This window comes from Clytia hemisphaerica, unplaced genomic scaffold (genome assembly GCF_902728285.1).
Source record: "Clytia hemisphaerica strain Z4C2 unplaced genomic scaffold, Clytia hemisphaerica genome assembly, whole genome shotgun sequence".
NCBI lineage: Eukaryota > Metazoa > Cnidaria > Hydrozoa > Leptothecata > Clytiidae > Clytia > Clytia hemisphaerica.
Window position 1 is genome coordinate 337,663 of NW_027103699.1, and position 19,487 is coordinate 357,149.

Below are 19,487 nucleotides of genomic sequence, written 5' to 3' on the forward strand. Positions count from 1 at the left end.
ATTCTAAAGCACAGTAAGCACTATTACGTCAGCAAAAGCCAAATTTATGTCGGCAATTAGCCAAATGCCGACACAAATTAGAATGGCTGAAGATCCAAATAAGGCGCGTAAAACTGATGAATGGGGTTAAAGTATCCATATGATGGCATTTGGATTTCTTAAATTTTGTTAGGTTTCTTGTGTTTTTAGTTATTTTACCAGCTAGAAAAACACTCACTGAAAATTGAAACTAGGAATTTATTGAAATATTTCACCAATTGAATACCAAAATTTTGTTTTTTTGTCCTTAATATAAATTCATAGTTTTTGAATACTGTTTTTTGAAAGTCAAATAATTAAGTAAATCTAAGATGATTGGGTGGATATTGGGCAGACAGGAGTTTTGCAAGTTTGGAGATTGGAAATTAGACGATACTAATACATTTTACTGACATAAAACATAATACTGATGTACATTTTAGTAATATTAATTCATATTTTCTTTATTTTATTTTTCACAATTGTAAATTGATTTTTTGTATTTTTGAACTAAGAAAATACCGTCAACTGCTCTAACTTGGGACGATTGGTCGAAACATGGGACTGTTCCAAATCTGGCCTGTATTTTCACTTACTGTTAAATCTCCTTTGACAACAAATTTGTTGTGATAACTCCATCAAGTTTATCAATCATACATTCTGTCATAACATGTCATAATACCGGGTGTGCCACAAATAAGTTTGTCTCTTTTATATGATTTTGCAGGCAGTAGCAGAAAGATTTTTCAAAGATTGTTTTGGAATCATTCAAAGGAAAGCCTAACTTAAAATTTGGTGTATTACTTTTTAATTTTACTTCATTGGTTCAAAAGTTATGTTCAAAAACCTAATAAAATGTCAATTTAAAAAAAATGTCAAGAAAAGGCTAAAAACAAGGGTATCAATTTATGAGAGAAAGGACTTCTTTTACCAAAAGATTACAGTACAAAATCTTGCTCCTTGTAACACTCCTTATGTTTTCTTTATCTCTATTGTGTTTTTTTTACTTCTGTTTTCCCCTTGGGCATAAACAAGATGCAGAATGAATGCTTCAACCCCCATGTGTGCATCATCGTTGAGAAAGGTGGAGAAGGTGAAAGTTTTGAGAAAAATGCCTTGTTTGAACTGTTGCAGCTCATTTTGATTCACCCTGTATTTACAGGGATGCTTAACTTTGGAAATAAGTGCTATTCATTACAATCAATTTAATACTCTCGCTTTTCGCCTTTTTTGACATTTTTTTAAAATTGGCATTTTAGGTTTTTGAACATAACTTTTGAACCAATGAAGTAAAATTTTTAAAAGTAATACACCAAATTAGGCTTTCCTATGAAAGATTCTGAAACAATCTTTGAAAAATCTCTTCTCTATTGCCTACAATATCAAATCAAAGAGGGTAACTTATTTGTGGCACACCCGGTAACTTTCACTGATAGCGCACCCTTTTAACTTTTTGTTTTCATTCAAAATGACTGGACGCTGATTGGAGAATTAGAGAACGCCCGTCACCTAACTGCCTATCGCCCGACAGGATTAACAAATAACGAGTGTTTAACTTGTCGTGCGAGTGACGTCAAATGCTCCATTGTTTTGCCACTAATATGGTCTTCTTCGTTTCAGACATTTGCATGTGTTCCACTAGGGACTTTTTTCATATTTCGGTTCAAAAGCCTACTCGGTGCGAAAGAGAAATCGTGTATTTTTTAATACGCCGTTCATTAACTCAATCAAATGACTTTTTTGAGGTTCGGTGAAATGGTGGCCCAATTGCCGTCCCATGTTTTGTCAGATAGTCCCAAGTTAGAGCAGTTGAAATATTTCTAAACAAAACTCAAAATATGTCAAATAAATGCTTTTTGAATGGTTACTTGCATCAAAGACAGGCTAGCTCTAAAGCTCTAAAACAGCATCTAATAACATGAAAACCAACATATGATTCTTCAATGGGAATCAAAACTATAAAGTGCACAGTACAAACATCAATTTGTCAGATCTAACAAAATTAATAACCGCAATGTCATCATTGACAATAAAACAAACGATTTTCTGTCAAGAGCCTTGTAAACATTCCAACAACTTCCATCAAAATGATCTATCACAGCTCAGTCTACCATTTTTAGCGCGATCCGAGGATTGAGCCGAGAACGCTTGCAGAACGCTCGCGAGCTCCCGCGCGGGTGAAAAACTTCAATCTGCCAATCATTTTCTCAAGCGAAGAGTACTGAAATTGAACTTAATCGAACTTTTTTTAAAGAGACCTCGATAGTTCGATTAGTTTGATTACATTAATCGAACTTAATCAAACTTTGTCAAGTTTAATGGAACAAAAATTTGAGAAAACCTGAGCAACTGAAGGCCGCTCCACTTGCGCGTAATTCGATCGCACTTTTTCGAGCAAAGCTTCCACGTTATTTGTCAAAAGAAAAAAAGAAAAATGAAGCATTTCAAGCGTGCGCTTCATTTTTATGATGTAATCTTTTTTCAGAGCAAAAATGAGTAAAGCCCAAGCAAAAGGTGGGATTGCAGCTCTCGCAAGTCGAGATCTGCGGAATTTTGCAAGACCACGTCAAGTATTTTGCAGCGGCAGGTCTGAGGAATGTAGCCCTTGTCATAAGATTACGTAATCTCTTGTGAAAGTGGCGACTAAATAGGCCACTATTTTCAGGGCGCTTTCGGCGGTTTTACCCCCATCCCGCTTTTGCCGAGCTGATAACAGCCTACTTATGCTCACTTTTATATACCTGATTTTTGGTCAAAATTCGCTTTGAGCAAATTATAGTCTGAAAATTATTTTGATTTCGAAAATTGTTTGATTAGACTCGGTAATATATTTAGTAAACTTTGATTTGATTGATTTGACATTATTTTTTTCTGTTCTTTTCATTTCAGGGAATGGAGTTTTTTGTCGAATTTGTCGAACATTTCTTGTTGTCAAACTTTTTCGAACAGAGTTTTTTGTCAAATTTGTCGAACTTCTTGTTGCGAACATTATCGAACAGAGTTTTTTGTCGAATTTGTCAAACATTCGTGAAAATATTGACACCCAATAGTGCCACCCGCAAAATTAAGTCCTCGCGAAAGTTTAATCCATTAAACCAGACCCCCGCGCTTGATAGGATTGATCATCGAAACGACTCGATGACGGATCGATATGTGATCGATGGATTACTTATAACGATCCGGATAGGAGATCGATGGAAGATTCAGCCATTAAAAAGTCTTGAGTATCGATCCTTCGTTGATCCATTATCGAGCTAGTATTTCAATCGAGTATATCGATTCGTCATCGATCGTTAATCGATTCGTCATCAATCGTTAATCGATTTGTTATCGATCGTAAATCAAGTATGCATCGATAGGGTCGATTAAGATCGATGAAAGATGGATGATAGATCGATAAATAATTGATAACTAATCATAAGCTTAAAAAAATCTTGAGTATCCAGACGATGTCAATCGAACGAATCGAACGCCGAATCAATTGAACGCAATCGAACGCAATCGAATGATTGAAATTTGATTGGCGAACGCAATCGAATGCCAATCGAATATTACCGCGATTTTCTCGATTGATTCGATTGCGTTCGTAATCGAATATCAATCGAACGTAATCGAATATCAATCGAACGTAATCGAATATCAATCGAACGTAATCGAATATCAATCGAACGTAATCGAATATCAATCGAACGTAATCGAATATCAATCGAACGTAATCGAATATCAATCGAACGTAATCGAATATCAATCGAACGTAATCGAATATCAATCAAACGTAATCGAATATCAATCGAATCAATCGAATTTTACCCAGAATTTTACGTTCGATTGATATTCGATTGCGTTTGATTGATTCGATTGGAATTTTCGTTCGATTCCGTTTGATTGACATCATCTGGGAGTATTGATCCTCTATCGATCTCCTATCCGGATCGTTAAGTAATCCATCGATCACATATCGATCCGTCATCGAGCCGTTCCGATGATTGAACCTATCGAGCGCTGGGGTCTGGATTAAAGTACGTAAATTATTGTGGAAGTGAACGTTTGAATTTGAAACAAATGTTTGGGAAATCAAAATGACAACTTTTGTAAAGATGTTAATTTTTTTGAATATCAACGTTTGTGTTGCACTGATTAGATGCTGTTTTAGAGCTAGCCTGCAAGATGCTGTTGCTTTTTAGAGCTTTAGTGTTTACAGTCAGTTAGTCACACTAGCGTCCCGCCAAACAGTTACATCAATATTAATGATATGTTTACCGTAATGACGATTTTCAGAATTCGATGCGGCCAAGTTTTCATTATTCATTATTCATTATTTTCCCATAAACATTTATTTTTACCAGATTTTTTGTTTTTCCTTATAGATACACAATCCTCGTGTTTTTATTGATTCTTTTGGTTCCCGTTTGTACGAGCTTAAAGAGATAAATCTTTTTCTTCCCGCTAGAGAATTATATAATGTTATCTCCACAATATGACAAAATTAAATTCACACGGTAAAGACTACTAGAGGGCCGTTCGGGTTGTTAACAATCTAAAAAAGCCACGGGCCGTTTTTTTTTATATCAACTTCGAAAATTTTTATTCTCTGCTCAAGTGGGAGGAAAAATAATGACAACTTTTCGAGAAAATGGCAAATAATGACAAATGACAACTTGATGCAGCAGGTTTTTGAACATGCGGGCGGCTTACGGTAAACATAACATTAAATTCCATCAGCCTTATTTTCATTCCTAGAACTTTTGCAAAAAAAAAGGAAAAGTTGCGGCTAGTTCGAAACACGGGTCACGGGTCACGGGTTAAGGGTAACGGGGTACGGGTCACGGGGCACGGGGCATACAATTTACAGACCGGAAAAAATATAACGATATCATGATGTATAATTCATAACACGTACTACATAACACATATAATAGTACTAATACTACTACAGCCCTCGAATTTCAGGTCGGCATTCGGCAGTGCCGACCTAAAAGCCGACCAAAGAGTGCGTATGGTCGGCAGTTCATTGCCGACCATATTCATTGATTCTCTCGGCAGCCGACCATAAGTCATCTTTTAGGTCACTGTAACTGTAAAATGAAAGTCTCTAATAAGAACCATATCGCACTCAAATAAAAAAACAAACATTGCCGTAGCCTTTAAACAACTTTGCCGACCTAAAATATAGCTCAGATCGGCATTGCCGACCTAAAAACAAGCTTAGGTCGGCAAAATTTTGCCGGCCTTCGGCCGGATTTGGACGGCACTTACGTGCCGACTTACTTTTTTTACAGGGTGGCCACACTTATTTTAGATGAAAAATCCAGCTTTTTGGGTCAAAAACATCCTTTTTTCCAGGTATTTTCAGCTGAAAAATGTACCTTTTTCCAGCCTTCACCCAAAAATCTGTACTTTTTTCCAGCTATAAGCGAGTGCAAAATTATTACCAGCGGATACCCCTCAAAACCTACAAAAAATAAAGGTACCCTCTATCAGAAAACGTAGGTGGAATTTTAGGCTGAAACTTTTTGTGTTGAAAGTACGCTGTCTGTGGTATTTCATTTTATGAAAGAAATGAGAAAAAAGATAACAATGCATTTCAATTTTTAACCACGATTAAGTAAATGGCTTAGAAGAATTATATTTTTATATTCTTATAGATCTTATAGATATTCTATAGATCTTTTTGGCCATCGTGGCTAGCCATCGCATGGGCCCCGGCGAGCCATTTTGAGTGAGGGGGCCAACATTTTGGAAAAAGAATGTCGCCCACCATGGTTGGGCGACGAAGAAAATTTTTCACATTTTACACCCTCAAAACACCTTAAAACGATATCAAATTGGGAAGAATAATAGTTTTGTGGTTTGATTTGGTCTCAAACCAGCTTAAAATAGTAACTCTTAAAAACGTATGACATGGTCTACCAAAAAGTGGGGGGGGGGGCATGGACCCCATACATTTATAAGAGGTTGTAAAAAAGTGAACTAAACAATATTGAATTAAATTTGGTGGCTAAGAGAGCCCATAGTGCAGCTTTGTAGGTTTTAAGGGGTATCCACTGGTACTTCTAGATTTTCAAAAGACATTTCTTTCAAATCGGTCATAGAGATCTATGCTTTGACAAAAGAATGTCTGATGAACTAAACTGAAAATGGCTAAACTCATACTAGATAACATCTTATGAAAATTATATTTATGTATAATCACATAATAATTCTAACCAATTCCTGACATAAAGTTGAAATTAAAATTTCAAAAAAGTTTTTCCAGTTTTTCCAGCTTTCCTGTTTGGAAAATGTACCTATTTCCAGGTTTTCCAGCTAGTTTTCAGAAAAAGGCCATTTTTCCAGTTTTTCCAGGTTTTCCAGTTTTTCCAGCATGCGTGGCCACCCTGTTTTACTTGAATTTCGAGGGCTGCTACTAGTATAGTATGTCTGAAACAATTATATACGAATAGTATTATCATGAAAATTTTTCAATAATATGTCACCCACAAATTTTGACAAAATGATATTGACTGCCAAAAATATTGTCAAAATCATGAAATATAAGGCCTCTGAGCCAATTTACAGCAAAATGTTTTTTCATAGTCAATAGGATGCTAATCATGTGACTGGATATAAATTGACATGTTTTAAAATGATTAAATGCTGCAAGATAGTGCTTTTAGAGATATGAGTATAATTACGTCATTTTTATTAAAAATTCATAATAAACGTAGTGGTCTAAAGAAACGACTATTCTTTTTTAGAATCAACCTTACAATCTAGTTTTTATATTTATAAAAACTAGATTGCTGACGTGTGAAAAGGAATGTCGGCGTGAATGATCCTTTTGTTTCGATAATAACATCAAAGCGGGAACTAATTTTCTTCTCGTTTCTTTCATTCCTTTTTCTTTCTCATAAGTTCAAGCTTTCCCTCAGTCTCTTCCAAGCGTGATTAGTTCAAATGGTTAGACGGTTGTCTCAGAAGCATGGGTTTCCGAGTTCGATCCCTCTGGGTGTCAAATTTTTCAACTCTTCAAATTTCTTATTTTAATTCTCTTTCTATTAAAATGAAGGTCAATCAAACAGGTAACTAGCATATATTACCTCCGCTCTCTGTGTAAGGTTTAGATAAGCTATGATAGCATCACTTAATAAGAACTTTTTTAAGTTTTTTTTTTCTTCAATCTTTTTTTACCACAAGCGATTATTCAAGCCTGAGATATAGAAGAACGGGTATAGGCGTTTGCGCCTGCGTTTGGTGACTGACAGTTTCAGTTTCAGTTTCACTACTTTCACTTTCACTTTCACTTTCAGCCAGCGAGTGAGCGAGCATGATAATTGATTTCCGGGTCAAAATGTTTGACTCTTGATCCAATCGTTTGCTTATCTTTCTTGCGTGGTCGTCATTTGAATTTCAGTATTCAGTGCTTATAAAATACGGTTGTTATAAGGGTATCAAATTCCTCACTAAGAGGGAACAGATCATAGATTCGAATTGAACGCGTAATTACTAATAGCAATTAACATTACATAACGCGTCGATATCTCTTCACTCCCATGAAATGTGATTCAAAATTAAAGTGATGAGCACGAAAACAAAATCAAGAATTGGAAAATTTGACACCCAGAGGGATCGAACTCGGAAACCCATGCTTCTGAGACAAACGCTCTAACCATTCGAGCTAACCGCACTTGGGAGAGACTGAGGGAAAGCTTGAAGTTATGAGAAAGAAAAAGGAAAGAAAGAAACGAGAAGAAAATTAGCTCCCACTTTGATGTTATTATCGAAACAAAAGGATCATTCACGCCGACATTCCTTTTCACACGTCAGCAATCTAGTTTTTATAAATATAAAAACTAGATTGTAAGGTTGATTCTAAAAAAGAATAGTCGTTTCTTTAGACCACTACGTTAATGGTAAGTGGAAAATATTGACACATTTATAAAATACCATCATTTTACTTTATTATCCATTAAAATTATATTCATACTCAAGGTGATGGAGGGGATATAATGATATATGATTTAACAATCGCCGTACTATCATTTTAGTGAGAAAGCTCGCTTTTCAGGCGATGGGAATTGTAATATGTATATTACTTACGTATAACATACACTACTAGGTCAAAAAACATTGATTAGGCCCATGTTCAATGTATTTTCTCGACTGTCATCAAGTTTTATTGACTGTCAATTGTAAATTATTGACAAGAAATTGTTTGCATTGACCATCAATATTTCCTTTATTACAGTCAATGATTTGTATTGACAGTCAATTATTTTGTTGCCAGCTGTCAATGTAAGTAATGAATGGTCAATGCAAAAAATTGACTGTCAATATTGACAGTCAATATATTCTTTTGGTTTTCAAGAAAATTGATTGACAGTCAGTGTTAAGTATTTTTTGTCAATAATTTTATTTTAACAGTCAATAAAACTTGCTGACAGTCAATTAAAAGCGTTGAACATGGGCCAAGTCAATGTTTTTTGACCTAGTAGTGATATAACATGCATATAACACTAAAAGTGTATTATTGATAATATAAGCTTATTATATGTATGTAATATGTTGCTGTGTTTTCTGGTCTGCATTATACACAACGCAAACTTTGAAAGCACGTGGAAAGCACGTGGTTAGGTTTTAGCGTTTTAAATATAATCATACGTGGATAAAATACCTTAAAATTGATTTTTTCGATAGCTATTAGTGTTTTTAAAACATTTTCTGTTTGAATTACTTTGATCTGAGCTGCCCCGTCACCCCGTGACCCGTGACCCGTGCCCCGTAACCTGTGACCCGTGACCCGTGACCCGTGACCCGGACCCGTGACCCGTGACCCGTATTTCGAACTGCCGGAAAAGTTGTATTTTTTACTGCTCTATTCACATACTGAATTTGAAAGATCTTTTATGTGGCGTTTTTTTGCAAACTTTAAAAAACTGATTTTTGTCCCGCCTTTGCATTTGCGGGATTTTGGCTCAAGTGCTTGAGTGCAGCATACATAGGGTACAAAGTTCAAATATATATGCATTTCCTGTAATTTTTGTATGAAGAGTTAGGTCTACACTGCCATTTACACGTGCAGAATTGTTTTTACTTTAGCGTATAAACAAGGCCTTAAAAATCGAAGCGCTGTCTCGGGAATTGAATGACAAACTTTGGTTGGTTGATTTTGGCTGCTGCACGTTTTATTTTGTTTCAAACTTTCAAGTTTTAATTAAATGTCTTGCGAACTTGATTCAGGTAACTCTCATCCTTGTTGTTCAAATACATCCTGTAGATGACTGATGTTGTTTTTTCTGAAAGCTAGATTTCCTAGTGTGATTATAATAACTGACAGAGTGTTTAATTTAGAGCTATATCTTCTTGTTATTAGGGTGGTCAGAGGAAATTTCAAACTTACTTGCAGAATACCAAACCAAGTTTAATGGAAAGCCATAACCATCAGAAGAAAAATGAGGGGTCATTTACCTTCCAATTCTTTAAAGTTCCAAAGATATTACATTTTGAAGTTCAATTTTTCAAGCATTTTCGTGCACGCATCGCCAGCCATTTTGTACCTTCATTATGGCACCAAAAGCGAAAGTGTTTTATGAAAAATTCCGCGCCGGAGGTTTGGTGCGAGTTTTATTTTCCGTAGATGTAGCTGAAACGGGGGTAATTACACCATAATCTTTCCCTTAGCGCTTGCCACCGGAAACAGCTTGATTCTTACTTTTTTCACATTTCGAAAGAAAAAACATTGTTCTTTCTAAAAAATTCACGTTCGATAAAAAAATTTGATTTTTTCAATGAAAAAAACGCATTTTAAGTACATAATTTGACTTCCTGAAAAATATACGTTGCTCCAACCAACGAACGTGGTACGTCTCAAAAGCTAAACTATTGTGGGGAACGATGCAAAAAATTCCAGGTCGATAGCTGTTTCGGGTGGCTAGCGCTTTGGATTTTAGAACCCCCGGATAAAAAATTTTGCCGTGCCGCGAACAAGAAGTTTAAAAAAACTCACCCGCGAGTACTCATTTTCAAATTTTGAAGGAACATGAAGACATGATGTGCTGATTTTTTCTGCAAAAGAAAGCTGAATAAATTCTCTACACTTTGGAAAAAATACTTATGTTAAAAGAGGTTTCCTTCCTTGAGATATGTAAGCTTGAATATTTTTTTTCGAAAATCTATGTTTTGTTACTGCCGCACGCGTACACGGTGAGAGTGGGTAACTTGCATCAGTGGAGGCTAACATGCATAGCCCTCAAATGAATTCGACCCGTCTGGTCATTAAAATACAAAGTTAAATCAAAACAAAAATGGTAGACTAGAGCTGCGAGCGGAGCTGAATATAGTTTATTTTAATGACCAGCCAGGTCACTCATTTTAGGGCTATGCATGTTAGCCTCCACTGATGCAAGTTACCCACTCTCACGGCGGTAAGGCCTGACCTCCCTATTGTTATTTATCATCATGAATCCTGATGCTGGAGTTAAAAAAAATTGTTTTACCTAGTTCCTTTGATCCACTCATTATTCTTCTAATTGTCAATTTATTTTTCTGATAACTTTGCTTATTTTCCGATGGATTCAACTCACAAGAGTGCGATAACAAAAAGGCTCTTCGACTTACTTTTGATTTTCCTGATTTTTGTTGTTACTGATGAAATCACTTTCACTTTCGATTTTTGCGGAGTCAGCACTGTACCGATACTGGGTTATTTTCCCGAAAAATCGTAATCCAGCATGATAATTCGGGCAAAAACAACAATCACTCCGCCCATGATCCGTGGTGGTGAAGTTAGAGAGTAGGGCGGGAACTCCCGAGGACATAAATTGGGTTATTTTTCTGATCAAGAAGGCTAAAAGCACAGGCGCTCCTCTACAGGGGGGGGAGGGGTTCAAGGGGTCCCCGATTCCGTCCATTCCGAAAATTCTGGAAATTTTTTAAATTTCATCAAAATTCCGAAAATCTGACCAATTTTTAGCTAAATTCCGAAAAATAGCAAATTTTCCGTCTCCGGCAATGGACCTATATTTCGAATTCCGTCCATTTTTTCGTCGAATTCCGAAATTCCGGACGAAAAAAAGGTCGATTCTGTTCCTCCGGCAACCATGAAACCCCCCTCTCTACTATTACTAGTCTGAATCGCAGACCTCTATAGATATACCTCCTATATATCAACCTTTTTCGCTAGAGGATGAGCTTTTCTCAAGCCTTTCTCGGACTTTAAACTCTAAAGCATGCCGCCATGCCTTTAAAAGCAGTATTTATTGCAAGTGTCTATTAGAAAATTTTGCCAGTGTAGAAACAAAGAAAGCGCCATATTCAACTCGTCGTGCGAGAAAGACGGTGAAAGTCAAGTTTCAAATTTTATTGATTTGGAATCTTGGAAGGTTACAAACTATATAGCTTTAGCCATTTGAGATTTAAAGTCGATGACTTATGCCGGCGTGAAATTATCTATATATTAATACGCTTAAACGTGTGTGTTTACAATATTTTGTAAAAAGTTTTCGAAAATCTAACAAAGCTCTACAAAGCCTCCTCTTCATGGCGTTGAACCATCATCTTTTTGCACCTTAAGCAGATTTTCTACCACTAGACTAACTTTGAGACCCCAAGATGCTATTTTCTATTCACCAACTTTTTGGAGCTTGATGGGTTAAAATCAACCATCTTCACAATTTTTTTTGTCATTTTAAAGAATTCTTATTCTTAAAACTTTTTGTTTACAATAGAGGCTCCCTATCACTTTCAAAACTTTTCAAAACATTTTTATATAATATTTTGTCGCCCGGTTTGACCTTTGGTCTTTTTTATGAATGTGCATTCTTTTAAACCAGTAAGCCAACTGTAACCTGAGATCAGATTGTGAATGTTTTCTGCACACCACGCTGAAGCTCTAAAGGGATGTGTGAAAACAAACAATCTGACGAATATGCAATCTCGAAATCGTAAGGACCGCGTTCGTCTAAAAGGACTGGGAATGACAACAAAGTTGCGCGATTGTGTTTATGAATAGGGCGCCGTATTAGTTTTTATTTTTCCGGCGCACAACAAGATTCTTGTTGTAGAATTTTCCGCGGGAGGACTATTTTCCTCAGATGTATAATTTTCAAGTGCCTTTAGAGGTTTACCGTGCGCGTAAGAAAATTATGAACATCTGTTATCAGGTTAGCCAACTGTCGCTTGCGTAAAATTAGTTACTTCATTCATGGGTATAGCAAGAGTGTCTTTCAAACTTTCACTTTGAAATTGTCCCTGTAATCTATATATTAATACGCTTAAACGTGTGTGTTTACAACATTTTGTAAAAAGTTTTCGAAAATCTAACAAAGCTCTACAAAGCCTCCTCTTCATGGCGTTGAACCATCATCTTTTTGCACCTTAAGCAGATTTTCTACCACTAGACTAACTTTGAGACCCCAAGATGCTATTTTCTATTCACCAAGTTTTTGGAGCTTGATGGGTTAAAATCAACCATCTTCCCAATTTTTTTTTGTCATTTTAAAGAATTCTTATTCTTAAAACTTTTTGTTTACAATAGCGGCTCCCCGGGGGGGGGGGTACTAGGGCAAAATGGGGTACGGGGATGCTCCGCTGGTCAGGGTATCTTTTTCAACCTCCACGAGTCCCAGGTAGGGTCGCAAAAACACCAAAATAGAAAAATCAGTCCCTCGTAGGGTGCCTATTTTTGGAAAATTTGGGGGAAAAGTAGAAAATTTTGGAATTTCAGTCCCATTCAGGGTCACTTTTTTCGCAAATTTCGAGTCCCACGTAGGGTCCATTTTTCGAACCTCAGCGGAGCACCCCCGTCGGTCGACAAGGGTAGTACCCCCCCCCCCCGGGAGCGGCTCCCTATCACTTTCAAAACTTTTCAAAGTCTTTCAATTTGAAAGTCTTTCAACTTTCAAAGTCTTTCAAAGTCTTTCAAAGTCTTTCAAAGTCTTTCAAAGTCTTTCAAAGTCTTTCAAAGTCTTTCAAAGTCTTTCAAAGTCACCCTCGAATTCACCCTCGAATGTCCAACCACGATGGCTAGCCACGATGGCCAAAAGAATCTAAAATATACTTTTGTTAAGCCATTTATTTAATTGTGGTTAAAAATTACAATGCAATGTTATCTTCTTTCTCCTTTATTTCTTAAAATAAAAATCAAATCATCAATCGGCGGCTATCTTTCTGCCGTTAGAACTTTTTAGATGTGTAGTGATTCACTGGAATGGGACACGCAGCGTGTGACGCTGCGCATACGGCTAGTATCATTTAATATGCGTCTAGCACTGATACCACAAAAAAAAGATTTTACGATAAGTGAAAACTACGCTGATGATATAACAGTGGAATCAAAATGTTATTTCAATTATGCTGATTGTAATGATTAGTTCACACGAAACATAAACACAACATTTGATGCTATACCTAAAATACGTGCGTCATGATTCCTTGGTGGTTCGATCGTTATTAGAAGGACTGTTTAGAAGACTTGAGGTGCGAAGTATTCTGGTTTGGTAATCAAATTTTCATGCTCGCTGACAAGCAGAAGTTTACATGGGATTGTTGTAATAGTACTATGCATCGTGGAAGATTAGGGGAGTTGGACTGAATGCTGTCAATACAACTATCAATTAAATACGTGCCAACTTCTGCATCAGGATTAAATGCCCGACCATGGTGCTAAATTCATCACGCAAGACAGCAAAGTAAACATGTTGTTTACGCTGACTGCTTGGTTATAGTTGACTCTCGCTAATTTGAACTCGAATGGGGAATATTATTTGTTCGAATTGCAGAGAAATTCGAATTATAGAGAGTATTTCAAGAGGGTTTCTCCCTGACGGGAAAGGAGAATAAGTTTGAAATATAGAGAGATTTGAATTCCGATAAGTTCGAAGGAGCGAGAGTCTAGGTACTGTAAATGATCAATGATGTGGGCCTGCATTCATCAGTTAATGACTTTCTCCGATTTTAAGACAAGCTAAATCATTACCGTGAAAAGCACAGCTCAAAATCATATATTTACGCTGTGCCGACGAATCGAGATTCTATTCATCGCGCAATCAGCGAAGACAAAAGTAACCATGACGACCATCCAAGATCTTGGATGAGCGTCATAGTCGATATTTTTATTCCCGTCGTTGAAAATACAACTTAAAAAAAGTCATCAATGCTTTGTAAAAGGAGTCAGTGATAGAGAATCATAACATAAAGTCTGTCTATTATTTCGATTCAATTAAAGTGACATTTCCATAATTAAAAGTTTAGTAATTACTGATATACATTTGGGGATCATGTAAAAGATTTCTTTCGAAATAAACTCATTTCAACTACACTTGGATGTTTCTGGGGAATTCGTAAATAGTAAACTGCATACTGATACAGTCTGCTAGACATTAATATGGTAATGTTTGCTCTTCATCTTTGATTTTTTCTACATTGATTAGATTGACACATGCGCGAACAAATTTCTATTATTTGTCTTCAGAGGTTACTATTTTCTTTGAAAACTTAACCTCTGATACTCAGGGTACTATTGTGCATCTCAACACTGTACTCATCGAGACAGCGTTGAGATAAGCTACGTTCTCATTAATAACATACTTGAAGGAAAATGATAATGAGATTTCAATGAAAATCACAGGGGAATAAGTATATGCACAGTAAGTAAACATATTTTTATTTTGCTTGAACCAAAGAAAAGTCAGCTGCACTGACATATTTCAGAATCAGATTTAACATCTTCTTCAATGTTTAGAACAATATTTACTACAGAGAATTAGGCCATATGATGGTCAATTTAGGCTTTCCTTATCAAAAATTCTTATATCTTGTCACTCCGCTCTCAAAAAGGCACAAACTTTTGGCTTAGGAACATAATCAGTGGATAGACCAAAGATAAAAGATCGAAAACAAAAACCAAATTAACCAAATTGACTTCACGCCTAATGCAGTCCAATGATAAAATGAGGTTGACATATTGAAAAAGAAAGGAAAGTAAGAATTTAAAAACGAATCATATTCGAGTGAAGCAATTCTTACTCGTGTGGCTGCAGACACTAAATTGCCTGCAGAAACCACGTTTAGACTTGGTGAGGTAGAAAAGAAAAAAATAGTGCATTTAGAATTAGTTTGATTATAAAATAAACTGTCGGAAACAGACGAAAGTTTGATTACAAACTAAAGTTCTTTTTGCAGCAAATGAGTAAACGAAGATTTAAAATGATTCTCAAACTCATTGAACCAATGGTTTGCCACCAGCTGTGGAAAAAATATTCAGCCAATCAGCAGACGTTTGTAAAGTTGGTTGCAAAGTGTGGCTCATCCAAAAAAATTAAAAAATATTACAAGAAAATGAGATAAAAATCTATTTGGACATTTCGTTGGGTCATATTTTAATTCATGATGTTTTCTGTGGTTTTTGTCTTCGTTCTGGGGACATGTATGTGTTCACCACTACCGAAAGGATTCAAGGAAGCTGAATATGATATTCCTTTAGAGAAGTTTGCGGGACAGAAAAGTTATTTCATTAAGACAGAAGAAATGCCCGTTTATGAGCAGCAATTTGCAAAGATTCGAGAGCTTGGTGAAGAAATCAATTGCAAGATTACTGGTAATTGTGCTGGTTCAAAGCGTGGTTTCATCTCTAAGAAATCCATGTTTGATGATAGCATGCCAGGAGCTGGTGAGGCTCAATTTCAAGACCAAATGGCCATGAATGCTGAAGCTATGGGTGGTGGCGGAAATCCAATGGGTGGTGAGGATGTAAGCGCCATGATGGGTGGAGGTGCTGGAAACCCAGGTGCCAATGCTTTCATACAGAAAGATGCAGCATCTTTTGGTCAACAACCACAAATGGATCTTAAACTTTCAGACCAAGAGAAAGCAGCTGCAGGAGAAGGAATGGGTCAATTTAGCATGGGAGGCGGTGGTCCTGGTGGAGCTGGTGGTCCTGGTGGAGCTGGTGGCCCTGGTGCAACAGGCGCTCCAGTGGAACCAGGAATGCATGGTGGGAATGACGAATTAATGAAACTCCGTGAGCAACAAAATTCTCAGGTCATTGATAGTGCGATCCAAGATAAATTGAGTTTCATGGATAAAGCTAATGGTGGGCCAGCCATGCCACAAATGCCAGGAGCACCACAAATGCCAGGAGCAGCACCAGCAGCACCTCAAGTACCCGGTGTCATGGATCCATTGTCACAATTATCTGCACCACAACCAACCTCCGATACTAAAGGTAGATTTAGTATGATCAATTGACATACAAATAGAACACAACTCATTCAATTATGAGTGAACAAGTTTGAAGCATTCATAAAATATGAGTTTTGTTTTATATTTCGAACTTCTCTTTTCATCTTTTCTTTGTAGATGGTATGCCAGGAGGTGTCTCAGAAAATGATTTATTGAAAGCTGAAGACATTCAACCCAATGAGATGAAAGGAATCAGCAGTTTTTTGAAAGATTCAAACCATGTTGAAAAGCCAGTCTCCACTGAAGCTGCATTTAATGATGGTGAGAAACGGATACTTCATTCAATTTCAGATTCATTCAGATACATAGATTCATTAACTTTGCAAAAATTAGTCCAATTGAAGTATCTTCTTTGTCAAATTGTCCCAAAAAAATTAGAAAATAAATTTGAATTGTGTTTGGTTATCTTTTATTTGATTTATAGCTCCATCAGAAGATGGTATGCCAGGAAAGACGAACATTGATTTCGGAGGATCGAATTCAGCCTCCATTGATAACGAGGGAGGCGATACCAATTCTGATGGAGGACCACCTGGTCCACCTGGGCCTGAGCCAGCAAACGCTTCCCCTGTATCCCCAGGAGGACCCGAGGTATGTTGAAACCAATTTCAAAAACAGTAAATAACTCAAAACATTAGAAAGCTATTTTAAGGTTCGGAATCAAAATAACCCATTTTATATTTCACGGTGACCGGCGTCAATAAAAGTTGATAGGTGTATTGATAAGATCCAACCAGATCCGATCTTCAATCTGAGTTTAAAAAAATTTCTTTTGCTCTTCCTTCAACAGGTTCCCACTTTGAACAATGTTGGTTTGGGAATGAATGCAGCAGAATTAGGACCACCTGGAATGCCACCAAGTTTCAAATTTGTTCAAGATAACACACGACAAATGATCCAACAAAATTCCGATTACAAAGTACCTCAATCAGGTAAAAGTTAGTCTGTATAAAATCAACAAATGTTTCCCAAACCTGATGTTAATTAAGTTAAAATGCATTAAAATTTCACCAAAATAGTAAATATCGCAACAAATTCATTTGGTAAAAGGACAAGTACAATATTATAAGCACAAAATTATCAGACTTTTGTGATTCGAACCTTGCCATAAAACAATAAGCTATAAAAACAAATAATTTCGCTACTTACGTTGGTCGGGAATTAAGTAGTGTTATTTCTAAAATGTAAGAATTCGAGGTTACAAAAATAATCCTATCGACTATTTCTCATTAACCTCAGCTTTATCAAACTTATGGAACTCATACATGCAATCAACACAAAGTTTGCTCGGAGAGAAAGATCCATCAGCCAACAGCCGTCAATCAATTTGGAGGCCAACCATAAACAACAAACTCCATCGTAGATCCAACGTAGGTGAGCTTTTCTTTACCACACAAATCACACCGTCACAATTTCGTTTCACCATGCATGCATCCATCATTTTTTCGATTTTTATTATTTGTGTTTTACCTTATTTAAGATTCCCTTGTGCAGTGGATCCCCTATAACTCGAACCTTTTTTACTCGCGTTTAAGAGCAGGTCTCCCTAGCTCCTAACCCCAATACTTCATACAAAATTTGCGTTCCCCGAGCATATCCGAGACAACAATGATCTATAACTCAAAACTCGCACAAAATCGTCTTTTAGAAGCTATTAAAATCTTAGGAAGACTTGTAATCGTCACTTCTCTCTTCTCTTCTCATAGAAAGGATCGAGAAGGCATCACTAATTCCAAACAAAGACGACAAATCGAAACACAATAATAACAACCTAGTTTATGTACCTACTTTTGTAATAAAAAACGTTTACAACAAGTTAAAAAGACATTGAAAACACTACCAAAACAATCTAAAGGAGATAAAAGAAACAGTAAAGCATCAAAAATCCCTCCTGTTTATATCACTGAAAAGCAAGGCAAACGTTATTTAGTAATCAACCCTCAAAGTCCAGCACTAATCCAAGGATTTGCGAATGTTGATGATCATTTCACTGGATTTCAGCTTCCTCTCGCGAATAGCTTCATCAATGGAGCTCCGGCAGCCCTCCCGTCCTTCGGCACCCGCGGTGTCTTCCCAGCGGCAATGCAAGGTCCCTGGTCCTCTATGACGATGAGCGGAATGCCCGTATTCAGTGGTCAATCAACGGGTGGTATATTTCACGGGTATATGGCTGTTCCGGTAGTTTCCCGAGAACCGTTAGGACCAATGTCATCATTTGCGACACCACAAATTTCCTATCCTCTTCCAACAGCGTACGCTTCGAGAACACCTTTCCCTGAAAACGGCCCTGGATATTTCCATGATAACGGCCCTCTTCCATTTCACAATGAAGGTTACGTACACGAAGGGCCACTAGATCCAAGAAGGGAAGATCTTGGAGCATTCAACCACCCAGTTATACATCAAGAATCAAACTTCGGAACACCAGTTCCTCCTAGTTTCCATCAATACGACGTACACCATGTGTCACCGGGAGAAGGCTACAGACCTTTTCCAACATTGTATGGCGAACCATTCCATCCTAACCACCCCAGCAACATTGCAGACGGATTTAACTCTATGTTCGCAAAAGGTTATGGTGAAGACTATCACCCCGGCTTTCATGATCACCATCCAGCTATTTATGACGATTCAACGCACTTTCCAGATGTGTCAAGATTAGGAAATCGGTTCGGGGATACAACGGCGTATTATGGTGATCCATATCATCACCCAAACCCGCCAAGCAATATTGCTGAGAGCTTCGACGCAATGTTGTCTAAAGGATACGGGTCTGACTACCATCATGACTCGCCCACCTACCACGATTCAGCCTTCCCTGATACTTCAAGACTGTCAAATCCTCTCGGTGACCCAACCAATTATTATGGCGATTCAATGCACGGTCCAAACCATCCAAGCAACGTTGCAGATGATTTCAATGATATGTTTGCAAAAGGTTATGGATCGGATCCAGGATATCACCACCAAGCTCTCCCTCCATCTGATCATGATACAACCTCTTTTCCTGATACTTCGAAACTAGGCAATCCACTTGGTGATCCTACCAACTACTATGGCGATTCAGTCCACCACGGAAACCCTCAAAGTGACATAGCTGATAACTTCAATGCAATGTTTACAAAGGGTTACAGTGACAGTCATAAAGAACCTGACCTTAAAACACATTCAACCGAGTTTGGTACACCACTTTCACATCCAAACAATTATTACGGCGATGATTCGTCTCGCTCATCAACAGCTGAGGATTT

The 19,487-nt window shown here is 37.1% G+C and overlaps 2 protein-coding genes across 5 annotated transcripts in view; one reads left to right on the top strand and one right to left on the bottom strand.

Moving 5' to 3' along the window:
- LOC136803984 (proteasome adapter and scaffold protein ECM29-like) overlaps nt 1-10,639 on the bottom strand; it is a 71,087-nt gene extending 60,448 nt beyond the window's left edge. Inside the window, exon 1 of the mRNA XM_067060718.1 lies at nt 10,494-10,639. Within this exon, the coding sequence (XP_066916819.1) occupies nt 10,494-10,515 (22 nt within the window). The 5' untranslated portion in view covers nt 10,516-10,639. The remainder of the gene's footprint in view (nt 1-10,493) is intronic.
- Nucleotides 10,640-15,256: 4,617 nt separating this feature from the next.
- LOC136803997 (collagen alpha-1(III) chain-like) lies at nt 15,257-18,090 on the top strand. 4 transcript variants are annotated; one of them, XM_067060733.1, is made up of 6 exons: nt 15,257-16,219; nt 16,354-16,497; nt 16,661-16,827; nt 17,027-17,168; nt 17,476-17,610; nt 17,943-18,090. In XM_067060733.1, exons 1-6 carry the CDS (start codon nt 15,382-15,384, stop codon nt 18,065-18,067), a joined length of 1,551 nt encoding a protein of 516 aa, XP_066916834.1. In that variant the 5' UTR covers nt 15,257-15,381; the 3' UTR covers nt 18,068-18,090. The 4 variants fall into 4 exon arrangements, with proteins under 4 accessions (XP_066916834.1, XP_066916836.1, XP_066916835.1 ...); XM_067060735.1 differs by having other exon boundaries at nt 17,947-18,090; XM_067060734.1 differs by having other exon boundaries at nt 17,476-17,606; nt 17,947-18,090.
- The last annotated feature ends 1,397 nt before the right edge of the window (nt 18,091-19,487 follow it).

Bases quoted from the DNA above. Each gene is read 5' to 3' on its own strand.
- LOC136803997 (XM_067060733.1), top strand. From the start codon at position 15,382: ATGATGTTTTCTGTGGTTTTTGTCTTCGTTCTGGGGACATGTATGTGT. The intron at 16,220-16,353 runs GTAGATTTAGTA...TTTTCTTTGTAG, and splicing joins ACCAACCTCCGATACTAAAG to ATGGTATGCCAGGAGGTGTC. The intron at 16,498-16,660 runs GTGAGAAACGGA...TTTGATTTATAG, and splicing joins TGAAGCTGCATTTAATGATG to CTCCATCAGAAGATGGTATG.